Source organism: Cheilinus undulatus, linkage group 7, assembly GCF_018320785.1.
Source record: "Cheilinus undulatus linkage group 7, ASM1832078v1, whole genome shotgun sequence".
In the NCBI taxonomy this organism is placed as follows: Eukaryota; Metazoa; Chordata; class Actinopteri; order Labriformes; family Labridae; genus Cheilinus; species Cheilinus undulatus.
In genome coordinates this window covers 26728152-26741653 of record NC_054871.1, presented here as the reverse complement: position 1 = coordinate 26741653, position 13502 = coordinate 26728152, and the positions used below count along the sequence as shown (strand labels likewise).

General features: G+C 40.0%; 1 protein-coding gene across 1 annotated transcript; it reads right to left on the bottom strand.

The window, feature by feature from the left end:
* Positions 1–12283: 12283 nt before the first annotated feature.
* On the bottom strand, positions 12284–12734 carry LOC121512243 (voltage-dependent R-type calcium channel subunit alpha-1E-like). The gene has a single exon (XM_041791412.1). It carries the CDS (start codon positions 12608–12610, stop codon positions 12284–12286), a length of 327 nt encoding a protein of 108 aa, XP_041647346.1. The 5' UTR covers positions 12611–12734.
* Between the last annotated feature and the right edge of the window lie 768 nt (positions 12735–13502).

Here is a 13502-nt window from a genome sequence, read left to right as displayed (position 1 = left end):
AGACTCGATAGCAGTATCTATAAGTTAAAACGTTATTGATTTTCGGGTATTTCAAAAACACAGAACCGGGTCTTAATGGACTTGGGTTTTGATCCCCATCCCTAGACACACCTCTGTGTATTTCAGACAGGGGATGTCTCCAGCTATGAGATGCTTTTGCGGACAGCCAAGAAAGAAAGATCAAGTTAGGCTGTCTTGAAATTTACAATAAATTTTCAAGAGTGCATATGCAGGAAAAAGGCTCAAAAAAGCTTTTAACTGGTCATAAAGAAAAGCCAATGTGAAGTAGCAGCAGAACCCAACACGAGATGTGGAGAGTGGAAGAAATAGCACTTAAAAGAACCTTCTTTATAATCTATAAAGAGCACAAAAAATCTATACACTTAAAAAGGAAACCTGTTTATTCAGAAATAATGAGAATCAAGGAGAGCAGGTGGCCTAGTGGTTAAAGGCGCTCCCCATGTACACGGGTTCGAATCCAGCCTGAGGCCCTTTACTGCATGTCTCTCCCCCACTCTTGACCCTGTTTCCAATTCCATCCATTGTCCCCCTCTGTCTAATAAAGGCACAAAAATGCCCAAAAATAAATCTTAAAAAAAAAAAAAGAAATAATGAGAATTAAATGCCTTCTAGTAAATAAAAGTCATTTTTCCATATGTGAGAGACTTAACCCTGTATGTAGGACAGCCCAGGGTGGGATAGCCACATACAGGCTATTTCATGAAAGGATGGAAATGCATTTATATATATACACACTGAACACAGATACAAAACCACATGGGCACCTGAAGGCCCATGGAGGTGGAACGAGTGGGTGGGCCTGAGACATGACCCTATAATCTCAGTCACTCTTACTCTAAGCTTCACTGCTGTTCCCTGGGACCTCTATTGGTTGTTCAACCAGAGCCGTTCTGGGGTTGAGCAATAAGCCCGCAGTGAGCTCTGTTTCTATACTGTGCGTGGGCTGTCCCTTCTCTCCTGGTTATGTGGAGAAGATGTAGGAAGAGCTGAAATCTGCAGAGTGGAGACAGGGAGGAAGGAGGCAGAGATAACAGAGGAAGAATGACACAGGAGAAAGTGATAAGGAGGATGAAGAAGGAGATGACGGTTATATAGGGAGCTTGCAGAGCCGATAGGTGAGGAGGAGGCGATGAGGCCATATAAGACTGACAGCGGAGAGATCAATGATGTGCTGGCAGGTGCATCCAGCAGGGTTAGGCAGGGACATGTGAGCCATAAGAGGCTAAATAAACAGAGCAAAGACAATTTAACTCCCACAAACCTGAAGGGAACTAACTTAAACCACAGACTGACTCAGGCTGAATACTGAGAGGCTGGGAGTAACAAAAGTAACCTGATGAGCATGAAAACAGCAGCAAAGAGTGGTTAAACTACTAAATACCTCAAATATCTATCTCAAGCGCAAGTGTTCAACTTTTGTTTTTTGTCATCGAAACAAATAAAGTTTATTTTTCAATTTATTTATCACTACCACTTTGGTCTCACTGGGAGATCGCTGCAGCAAGTCGCCACACCCTGCATTCCCTCAAACACACAAACAGGAGGAGGAAGTAGATGAGATAAAGGGACGAGAGAAAGAGAGAGACAGAGAGAGAGAGAGAGAAAGGGGAGAAAAATAGAGAAATGAAGATAGAGAGACAGAGGTATCCAAGGCAACAGGCTTCTCCTGGAGCCAAAAGTCAATGCTACAAGACGGTTACTGGGCAGCTGAACTATCTCTGTGGTAATAAACACACACAAACACTGAGACCACAGCCTGTACCGTTCATCAAGCTAATTTTATCCAGTCTAACAAAGGCATAAAAGGTTTAGTATCAGCACTAAAACAGAGTAGTATGAAAAAATGTTTGGGAATACACTCTTTTTCATTGTAGGATTTTCTGTAGGAATTTTTCAAGCATTTTTAAATGTTTTTGTCATAAAGGAGGTCATAAATAGTACAGGATACACAAGACATCAGCATAAATCACATATCAGTACTTCTTCAATGCTAAGCACACAAACATTGTTCAAACAAATGCATCAACCCACATCTCAGCCAAGCTTTTCCACCAGTTATTGTTCTCTCTTTTCATGTTACTGTAAACAAACTTTAAATATAACCATAACGTACAGCCTCTCTGTGACACCTGAAGTTCTTTTTCCTGCTATGTGATGACAAAACAGAATGCCATTGGTTGACAGCTCCTCACAAAGCGTTCTAGGGAAACAAGATGGCTGTTAGCTTTCAAGCTAGAGGCAATGAATGATCAGAAATGGATTTAAAAATGGATAAAAGACATTCAACAACTGCTCTACCGGTGTGGATTTAATCTTTAAAGTCTCTGAAAAGTCATCCAAGTTCCAGGCTTGCTAGAAACGCTTTGAAAACTGCTACCAAAGGGCAACAAAGGCATGGATAGCATTAATGAAATGGTGCAATAACAACCTTTAGGATGCAAAAAAAGTGAGAGGCTATGGTTTATGGTTCGAAAGTTATTTGACTTTTAATGACCTGGGTCACTTCTTGTTAACAATGTCAGTATCAGTGTTTAAACATGTACTTGCCAATACCAATGCCTGCATTTTCAGCAGTAATGGATGTATCTTTGATATTGGTATCAGAATTGGAACCTGTCCCATTCCCTTCAATTTCTCTGAATGCATCTTTTATAGAAAATATTAGTCTTTTCATAATGTTTTTCATATTTAATTTTCAACTAGAGATGCAACAGTAAGGTTAATATCACAGTATTGTGGTGACAGAAGGATCTCAATATCGTCAAGGATGTGACGCTTTCAAATGGCAGGTCTTCAGGGTAAAAACTGATGTCTTTTAAGTGGAGCAGAGCAAAGGAATGTGGGAACTACAGTTACGATCGGCCCTTGCATACCCATCATCCTTTGTGCTCCACTTGCTGGCCTGATCTTACAGCCTGAAAATGGTGGATGCTCCGAGTGGCAAATGAGATCCCACTTTACTATAACAGCACGAGGCTCATCAATGAATATATCCCCGAAGACCTATGGCTATTTTCAGAGGTGGACAATGAAGGTTTTAACTGTTGTTTAATAAATGCCAAGGTCATCTTTCCAAGTCTTCATTTTTTGTGTTGGGGGTACAGCGCAATAAATATTGTACTGTGGACTTGTTCCTGAGATGTCATACAGTGAGATTTTGAGACTGTTACATCCCTATTTTTGATATAAGAAATGTTACAATGCTGAGTACAATTTTTCTGTATGTTCAGTGGTTGGCTAAACAATGTGAAGACATGTTTAATGTATGCAGGTGCAGGTTAGCAATTATTGGAAGTAACTGCTTTATGATGAAAACTGACAGCTAAACCTAAAAGTGAAAATAACTTTTCAGGTGTGTCTGATGAATTGACCAGTCCTTGCTATGTTAAATATACAATATTCCTAAACAATGAATCTTGGGCCTTTGGGAATGAGCCACAATGATGTAATCTTAACAACATAAAATGTCACCTTTTAATCCATTACTGTAAGGGCACAACCCACTAAAAATGAGATCACTTTTCATTTTCAGTCTCAAAAGTCACATGTGCAGTGTTCTGATAACAGTTGTGCACATAAATTGGAGAATATGATGAAAAATGCCTAAGCTGCCAGTGTGATTTTAAGCACTGTGTCCAAGCTGCTGAGAGAGTACATGCAGTATTTTCTTATACTAAACCCACAGAGGCAAACCCTGACACACCAGACCTCTCATACACAGCGTTTGGGAAAGGGCAGAGCTGGTGATTTGATGAACGTTCTGTCTGTCACATTTTTACTGGCCAATCAAAGCAACAAAGCACATGACGTTGTAGCCAGTACCGAGGCGTATGCACGCAGCTACCGAGGAATAAACTCCATATAGAACTGCATAACGCAAACCATGGCAACTGCAGACATGTCAGTACACTACTTTTGTCATTTTTGAAAAGAAAACAACTCACTGTTCTTCTTTGTTCTTCTTTTAACAAAGAAATGTCATCAAGTTCTGATAAAACTGGCGCTTTAGCAGCATCCACACTAAGCTCTTCCGCCATAACGGCACTGGCCTCTTGTTTCTGCTTGCTTACGTCACGACTCTGCCACGCCTGAAAGCACTGCCCCTCATCGCTGATTGGTCTTGTCACTTTCTAACCAGGCCCAAACGGTTCAGACGGGAGCTTTGCAGGATGGATTCACCAGTGAGAAACACAGAAACAGGCATATCCATCTGCTTTGCAAGGTTAACAGAGGCATGGATTGTCTAATGTTATCTGCACATGAACATAAAAAAATGCCTTGCACACAAACTCTTGTGTGGGAAGATGATGAGGCAGGGTTGCCATACCAAGGGACCCTCATCTATCGGAAAAATGGACTGAGCAACAAAAACAGAATTGATGTAACTCATGTAAACAGAACTAAAATTATGGTCAATCTGCTTGCACAAGGCTATAAACTAGAACCATGCGCTCATGTGTGCAAGTCCATGTTTTCAGAGGGAACTCTGTATAAGTTCTTTGTAGATGACGTCAAGCAGCAGCGGAGAACTCCAGATGGGGGGCAAGAAGTGATTTTTGCATAGAGAAACACAACTAAAAGGCCATGTTTTGAGCTGTTCACGACTATGCCAATCAAAAAAATCTAATAAAAACCTTCTTAATCCTTAAGGTACTTTGTGTGCTGAAAGTAGTGAAATAATTAGGCAAATCAGTTTGAAAAACGCTCAGTTAAACAGCAGCAGGTAGAAGTTAAAAAAATCATTCTGATGACTTGACGTGTCACACAACACTCATGTCTGGTCCGTTTCCACAAAGTGGTCCCGTTTGGTTCAGTACAGTTTCCCACAGTTTAGCACATTAAACTCTGATCTTGCCCATATTTCTTCAGCTGATGTCTGTCCAGTCTCACTCATTGTGACAGGAATTCCGTCTCTTTTACGAGATCCAGATCATTTGACCCAGCTCAGTGGAACTGGTTGTTTGGTTCCCAAACTGCTCTTCATTTGGGAACAGTCTGGCTTTTTAAGTGTAATATAATAACAACAAACGATGGTTGGGCACTCAGAGCTAGCTGTAGTGGCTCACATGAATGATGTGTTTCTTAATGTTTCTTAAAACAGCCTTATTCATGAACAGTGTAAGGACCATACTCAGTATAGGTAGAATATTTCTGATTATAATTGTAGCATAAAGGTCAATTTAGAGCTTCAAAGGACAAACTTTCCTCTGTTCCTATTTATTCCTAATAGCTGTCCCTCACGTCTTGATCCACAGCACAAAGGCAAATAAATAAATACATACATAAAATGATAGATGCTTAAGGGGATAAAAGGCAAAATACAGGATCAACAAAGATAGGCAAATGTTTTGGCCCTCACTATCACTGTGTACCATAACTTTTTCTTTCTCCAGCTAATCCTGTTTATATATATATATATATATATATATATGAGTAAAGTTTTTACTCCATTGCTCTATTCTGTTTGACTTATTCTTGACATTACCTGTAAGGGTTAAAAAAAAAAAAAAACATCAGCTCCTCTCATCTGTTTGCGATAAATTACTCTGCTGAAGTCTTATCCAGAAGCAGGCATAAAAATACAGAAACGAGTAGATGTCAAGCTGATAGTCTAATTTGTTTCTGTTGGTTATCTAGGGACATATAAGGGAACAATAACTTTGATTTTTACTCTTTTTGTTGATCGGTTTTGATCCAACCATAACAAAAGTTCGAATATTTAGTTTTGAATCCGATCTGTAGCTTCTTTGTGCTCAGTAATGTTGATCTTTAGCTAGTTGCTTAACTTCTTTTGGTACTTTTGGAAGCGTATTGTGGATTTTAAACGCTTCTTTTTACTATAACATACAACAACATTACAATGAGAGTTTAGAGTTTGTGAAAACAGCCAAGCTGCACATAGCTGAAAACGGTGCTAAAAGGTACCAAAATAGTCCTTTTAAAATGACATTACTCTTTCTATTAGCTAAATACTTCATGCGTACTTTAACCCACACACTTTTTGCTCCTCTGTGACGTTAATCACAGATCGTCTGCCAGCTTTGGCAGCAAGGTGTCTCGTGAGCAACCCTGTGAGTCATAGTGACGCCGGCGCTCTGCTCCTATTCCTCAAACATGCGTGTAAAAATAGACATGGAGACAGAGTGTGATGCCCTGTGCTATGTGAATATGCTCAGGCACAGATTGGATCCCAGCCCCTGTGATTATTACTACACAGAGGTAAAAATCAGAATGAATCACAAACATCTGAGGCTGCTTTATTGGATATCTGAGAATAATCAACAACTTGTGTGTGCTCAAGAATAGCGTCACATTTAAAACACAAACAGACGAGAAATCCAGGGTTGTAATCTCCCTTTGGATAAAAAAAATCACTCTTTTGAAGCCCAAAGAGAATGAAAACGTTGACACAGAACGACTTTAAATGCTGTTGAGAATTCAAGATGTGTTCTTATAGAAGGATAAAAGCTAGATTTAATGGAGTGCTGCATCAAACAATTTAATCTATCTTCAATTCACCTCCACATCTCAGAGGCCTCCGCTTTCAGCCCACTGATCCTGAGGATAAACGCGGCCATAGTTCAGTCTTCCTGTGAGTAAACAGCAGATTCTTATCCCTCTCTTTTAGGATATATAGGCAGGCAGATATAGCAGCCAGAGCATTACGAGTCTAAAGGTAACCACAGAACGATGAGAGATTGGACACTAAAGCATACAAAGTGTAGTAGAGCAAAATTTCCTCCTGAAGAAAATCTGTTCTTGTTTCTACTGGAAATGAGTATCTATAACTACACTAGGAGCACAAGGGTCGTTCCCTTCTTAATTTTCAATTTTCTGTTTTAAGCAAGGGTGCAGTTTAGTTACAGGGAAAAATGGGCCTTCTCAATTACAGTCTGACCCAAGAGACACTTGCAATAATGTGCAACCTGAAATAAGCCCTTAATTAAATAACTATGTGTGAATGTTGAATAATGTGAGGCCTCAGAGTGAGACCTATGAGACATCCCAATCCAAATGTATTTATAGAGCACATTTGTAAACAACAGAAGTTTACCAACGTGCTGCACAATGAGAAACGTAGAACACATTGAGCCAATACAGACAAAAGTGAGTGAATAAAGAGTGTTTAAGGTTTGATGTAAAAGAGGCTGTGTGGGAGAGACAGCCATAAATGTGAAGGCAGAGCGCTCCAGCACTTTGGCACCACTGCCAAAGAAGCTTGGCCACCCCTGAGCTCCAATTTTGACTTCAGGACAGTCAGAAACTACTGATCAGTGGATCTTAGTGTCTGTGTTAGAATATTGGGTTTTAATATCAGGTTTAAAAGGTCTGAGAGATGAATAGAAGCAAGGCTGCATAATGATTTATGTCAATAATAAAAAGCCAGAGAAGGGAAACTAACCTGGCTCACACCCACAAAAAGTGCATTACAATAATCTTCCGTATTTGTCCTGCTGTCTAATTGCTTTATTTCTAAGATTGAAAACTACATCCAAAACCAGCAACCCCAGGATTTTTCCTTTTTGCCCTGATGAAACAAACGTTATTAAATCAAACAATCAATTATTTAGAAGTGTACCTTCTCAATGGGAAACTTCCCTCAACAGGAGATCTCAGTGGGGATCAGACAGGAGGAGCAGCTGCTGGTCCTCACATAGCCTGCCACTGTAAACTCAGGCTGCGGGCTTAATTAGCCCTGATTCTTCCCTGCCAGGCCTCCATCAGCTCTCCATCAACTGCAACAGGTAGATCGGCATGCGCGCAGTTCATGTGCACATAACATTAGACAATCCATACTCCTGTGGGTTTAGCATAAAAGACTGTATGTACTCAAACAATAAAAAACCCATCTCACACACTCAAGCTCCAGTGTCACCCACTCAGCCATAGAAAGGTCTGTATGATCCCTGAATTGATCATCTCCCATTAATTGAGCTCTCAGAGAGAAGAGAGCCTCTTACAGGGAGGTGACAGCGGCAAATTGTGCTCCTAACATGAGACTGACCTTTAGCACATGTCCTGCAGAGATCGTCCGTCAATGTGAGCTCTCTTGTAAAAGAGAGTTGGATTAAAAATGAGCTGTTCCTCACATATGAATGCCACTAACAACAGCAGAAACAGAGTTTGATACAAACTGTCCAGTTCCTTTCACGCACTCATTATAGCATAGTTCCTTGGATTCTAGCAGGGAAAATAAGCAAAAATACTGATTTATATTCTACTTTTTTCATGTTGAGCTGACTGAAGATTAATCAACATGAATCTTGTCTGATTCTGTCAGTGTGTCTTGACGTCTTAATAATCATTCATGCTTTTGTTCCTCATGTTAATAATATTTTTACTGCACCTTTCAAAAACCCTCCATTAGCATATTCAATACAGTGTCATGTGTGTGCGGAGAGGAGTTCAGTCTAAAGAATAGTCAACAAATGTGTTCAGTGTATAAAGGTAGTGACAGAAAACACTCTGATTGGTTTAACTCATGTTACCTCAAAATAAACCCATGCATAGTCAAGCAACTTAACCCAGCTTCTTTGTGCTTTTTGCCTGGCTTTGAGCAACTCAAGGTAGCAAAACTAGAGTCTGATATGCCCAAGTGACTGTGCCTTGGACAATGTGCTTCCATGTTAAAATAAGGTCTAGTGTTTTTAGCTACAGCCTGTAGAAACAGCCTTATAAAAACGTTGTTTTAATTCCCACAATTCTGTCTAAAAACAAGGCATACTAGACATGCCGCGTTGTCCAGATGTGACACCAAAATCAACGCAAACCTAAATTTCCTAAAATGAGCTCAAAACCTCTCCATCAATAGAACATTTAAAAAGTCTGAAGAACTGAATACATCCAGAAATAGAGATACTCTCAAATGTGATCACAGTTATATGTATTCTGTGAATACTTTTCTTGCCTAGTAGTGAATGAACTGTGAATAAATCATCACACTCCAAACATCTTCACATCTACTGAGCGGCACCTCTCATCACAGCTTCAGTTCATGCTGACCAGAACACAACAGCTCAGCATCACTCCCTCCAAAACCACATTAACAAACAATAATATAGTATGAGTCAGTGAATAATGACTTCTTGTAATAGCACATGGCACAGCGATCAGACATCATTACATATAATTCCTTTTAATGTCTGTTAATCAAATACAGTAGAGCTCATTAGACGTAATAAGACACTCCCTCCACAACAGCATATTAACCTGCAGGTTATACAGTCTGCCTGCTTTCCTTCTGGTCACTATAGCGCACACAGTTTAGATTTAAAGCCAACTACGTCACTGAAACAGAGTATAATACATGCTTTTAAGTGCAGTGACCAAAGGGGTGTAAAAAACAGAAATATGTTAAACAAAACAAAAGCACTTCAACTCTTTTCCCCTCAGCTGTTGGTTGAAATTCATCCTGTTTCTATTTAAGTCTCTTCAATGCATGTGCAAACCCCGAGAAAACAACAATGGACAGCGATCAGCAATAGACGCACACTCATTCTATTTGCTGGGTTTTTTTAAATCAGCGGTAAGCCAGCCAGTCAGCCAGGAAGCTGCTGAATGGAGCAGAACAATAGCAGCGGAGGGGCCACACCTGGCCCAGACACCTGGTGAGCCGCACAGCCACGGCACACACACGGCACACACACGGTACACATGGACATTTGCGTGTGATTGTGCTCCTCAGCAACAGGCAGTGGGAAAATAACAGAGACACTCCCTTTTCAGGGAAAAAGGAGAAGGATGCTGTTTGGTCATACTGCCAAAGCAACAGCACAGATGAAAATGAGCAATGTTATGTAACAAAATGTGGGTTAATTTACTTTCATTGAAGAGCTGTGTTAACACAGATGGTGGCATTTATATTTAGTGTATCAGATTGTGATAAGTTCACTGTAAAATAGGGAAAACACCAATCTCACTTTCCTTAAAACTGCTATGAGGAGTTTTAAACTGGCCAAGAAAAAGATGAAAATGAATGCTAATACTTTGTAGGTCCTACAAAAGCAAATAAGACCATCAGCGACAAGATTCATTATCTCTACATGGTAAATTTTAATGCCTGTAATTGCTAATAAGGGGGAGATGTCAGAGCAAGTGATTAATAAGTCCTAGGAGCAGAGATTTTATTTTCTACATTTTTCAAGGTAAAAATTCCCAAAGAGTAATATGTCTGATAGTTTAAAGAAAGCAGGAACATTTTTTTGTTCGTTAAAAAGGCAAAAACAAGCATGGAAAAAACAAAAACACTTCTTGATGATCAGAGCCACCCTTTTTCTTGAATACGCTGCTGCCATGTGGAAGTAAGACAAGGAGATATACTGTAGTCTAAGAGTTCATTTGTCCTGGTTGCTATTGTTCTTATTAACAGCTTGATGTGATCTGTCCCTTAAACCAGTGCTTCTCATCTGGTGGGTCGGGACCCAAAAGTGGGTCACAGAGCTTTTTCAGTGGGTCACAAAGGTGTCCTAGAAAAAAAAACTGTGGTAAAAAGTCCATGATGTACAGCCTAAGCTTAAATACATCCATACATTTTATTCTACTCTGTTTTTGCCTGATAATCTGTACACTGTCGTCATTTTCTTTAGATCTTAAACCATTTAACTCTATTTTGAGAAAAAAAAGAATTCTTATTTTAATGTTTTAGTTCTCAGAATCTCTACAACATCGTTTCCCAAAGTGTGGCCACTGGTTGGCCCTGGTTGAACTTCAGATGGGCCTTGAGAGGCTGTTGTCATTGTCAAAAAATACTTGATTACATATTAAAATGCTTTTTAAAGTCCAAGACGTTGCATAACAGCCAGAAGATTGGACTCACACGTCCCCTTTAAATTTTTATTTAGTCTGATGTACAGAATGGGTGTCATGGTTAAACTGGTGCTGAATTAACTGGTGATGCTTCATTTATCTTTCTACTATGCTGCATAAATGTTACTAGGAAAAGATTTAAGGAGTCATAGCATACACTAGAGGAGACTGATATCAGAAGAGAAAATATAGATGAATTTGCAGATGCCTGTTTAAAGAAAACAACTTTGTTGGTTCATTGACTGTACTTAATGACTATGCCAAAATTTTATTGTGTCTGAAAACCGTGCATTTTCTTTGCAATCCTCTCTTTATGAAATAAAAATAAAAAGTAAATACTTTGAGTCTCGTGTTATGGAATGAATGGATGAAAGTCTTGGTGGTCCCCAGAAGATTTTTCAGGTCTGCAGAGCACTAAAGTTTGGGAAAGACTGCTCTATAAAATAACCAAGATGTACACATTATTATCGGAAATGAAGGAAAATGTATGGATGCGTATCACTTTAGGGTTTCTATTGATGTGCTTGTCCTGTCTTTTTGTCCAGTCACATTTTGTTCCTAATAAAACACAACTTGAATATTCTTTGCAAAATAAATTTTGATTTGTACAAAATTTTCAGAAATCTGGGTTGTGACTTGATCATAAGAAGGTGGTGGTGGGTCCTGAGGCTGGACCAGTTGAGAACCACTACCTTAAACATTACTAAACTGTGTGCTGTGTAACCTGTCTATGTTGTGTATTTTGTATACTGTGTATGAACTGTTGTATTTTGATTTGTTCTCTGCTGGCTGTTCAACGAACGGTCCCTTAGGTATAATAAAGTTTACCTAATCTATAGTATAGTATAGTTATAGTAACCTATAAACTTACACATCAATTTTATAAGACTTAAGAGAGAAATAAATTCATTAAACAATGGCAGGCAAACTCCCAAACCCTGAACGAATTGAACAAAAACAATAGCCAAAGAACAGCCTTTATTTTGTGAAATTTGGACAGAGCACAGGAGATTGTCTGCAATTTTGATGATGACAGCAATTAAGAAATTGCTCAATATTGGGAGGCCAGGACTTGCAATTTGGTTGCTTTGGTGTCAAACCAGTATCAGTTGTGATGGAATCAGTACATCCTTTTTTCTCCTGTCCACTATTGTTATTTTTTAGTCTTGTGATTAAAATAAATCAATAAATTAATGAAAAACAAAAACAGTGTACCCTGAAAAACATGAGAGTATATCTGCATGGTTCAGTTCCTCCTGCATTGCGCTCTCCATGGTGCTGAAAACTCTTTTTACTTTATCCTACTAAGAGATATTTAGGGTGAATAGTGTTTATTTGTGAAATAGTATTTTGTGTTTAAAGGGGACGATTTGTGAAAAAATACAAACGTTGCAATCACGGGGAAACTTGTTGGTGATAAAAATGACATTTTTAGTTAACACACTTTACCCACCTTCTACCCTTTGCACATCATGGTTAGTGTGTCTGTACACCTTGCATGACGCAGAAAAGGATATGGCCACTCAATGATTTTCTTGGCGTACTTCCTGACCACGTTGTCCTCACCGAAGATGAAGAGGGACCTGTTGACGGTGAAGCAGTTCTCCCTGACAGGGATGGGGTTGTATAGAGCCATGGTGCGAGCTCGTTGCGCTTTGGTCTGCTTGAAGGCTGGGGAGATGCCACCTGTGGACACCGCCGCCCCATCGCGGTTCCGGTTGCGCTCGGACCCTCCATCCCCTGAGCTCAATAAGCCCGGGACGTCGTCTCCAAACCGGGCCATTCTGTCAAGAGGAGGGAAGGAGGGAGGACAGGGGGAGAGAAAAGGAGGTTACAGTCTCCTAGAAAGCAGGGCGCGGTGCTGCGCGCTCGGTGTAAGAGAAGAAAAGTGATGATATCCTGATCAGTCTAAGTCCATGATCAGTTTTGATCGAAAAACACCAAAGTCAGAGTAACTCTTCAAAGTCTGTGAGATACATTGGCGGGTTTTCTCTACAGTGGGTTGGAGCCACAACAAAGAAGCACGTCCTATCCCACCTTTGAAATGCGCTCTGCGTAAAAAAGAACACCGATCCAAAAGTTATCTATTTCCTCTTCATTTCAAAATCCGTTGTATTCAATAAAGCCCTGAAGACGGATTCATATATCAGCAGGGTGGAATCCATGCAAACACTCAGCTCCAAGAAAAGCTGCAACAGGTCACGTCTCCAGCTCCATCCTCAGCCCCCTGAGCGAATAGCATAGAGCAGCTTGTTCCATGCATTTTAAATCTACAAGCGATAGTCCACAGTGCAAATTAAGAACACATCACTCTGTCTCTCTGTCCTCTCCCAATTTCTCTGTTGACCACCTAACACGACGAGAACCCCGTCCTACTGCATGCGTAACAAGAGGACGCCCGGAGGAAAAAAAAGAAAAAACTTTGGCTTTTTCCACCACATTTTCCCCCGAAAGAGCGCGAACTAAACAAGCTGTCATCTACATGTCATAGGGAAGAAAGGGCAGCTCTAAGCCCTCTTGTGTGCAGTGGGATAGTGGGGGAAGTATCATCCTTTTTCTGCTCTGTAAGAGCAGCAGTGTCTCCTATTGGATAAACACACCTCTCTAAACTCTGTCAAACACTACATGCAAATCATTGCGCGCTAATGTAGTTTAAAAACGTAAAGTAAGTGGAT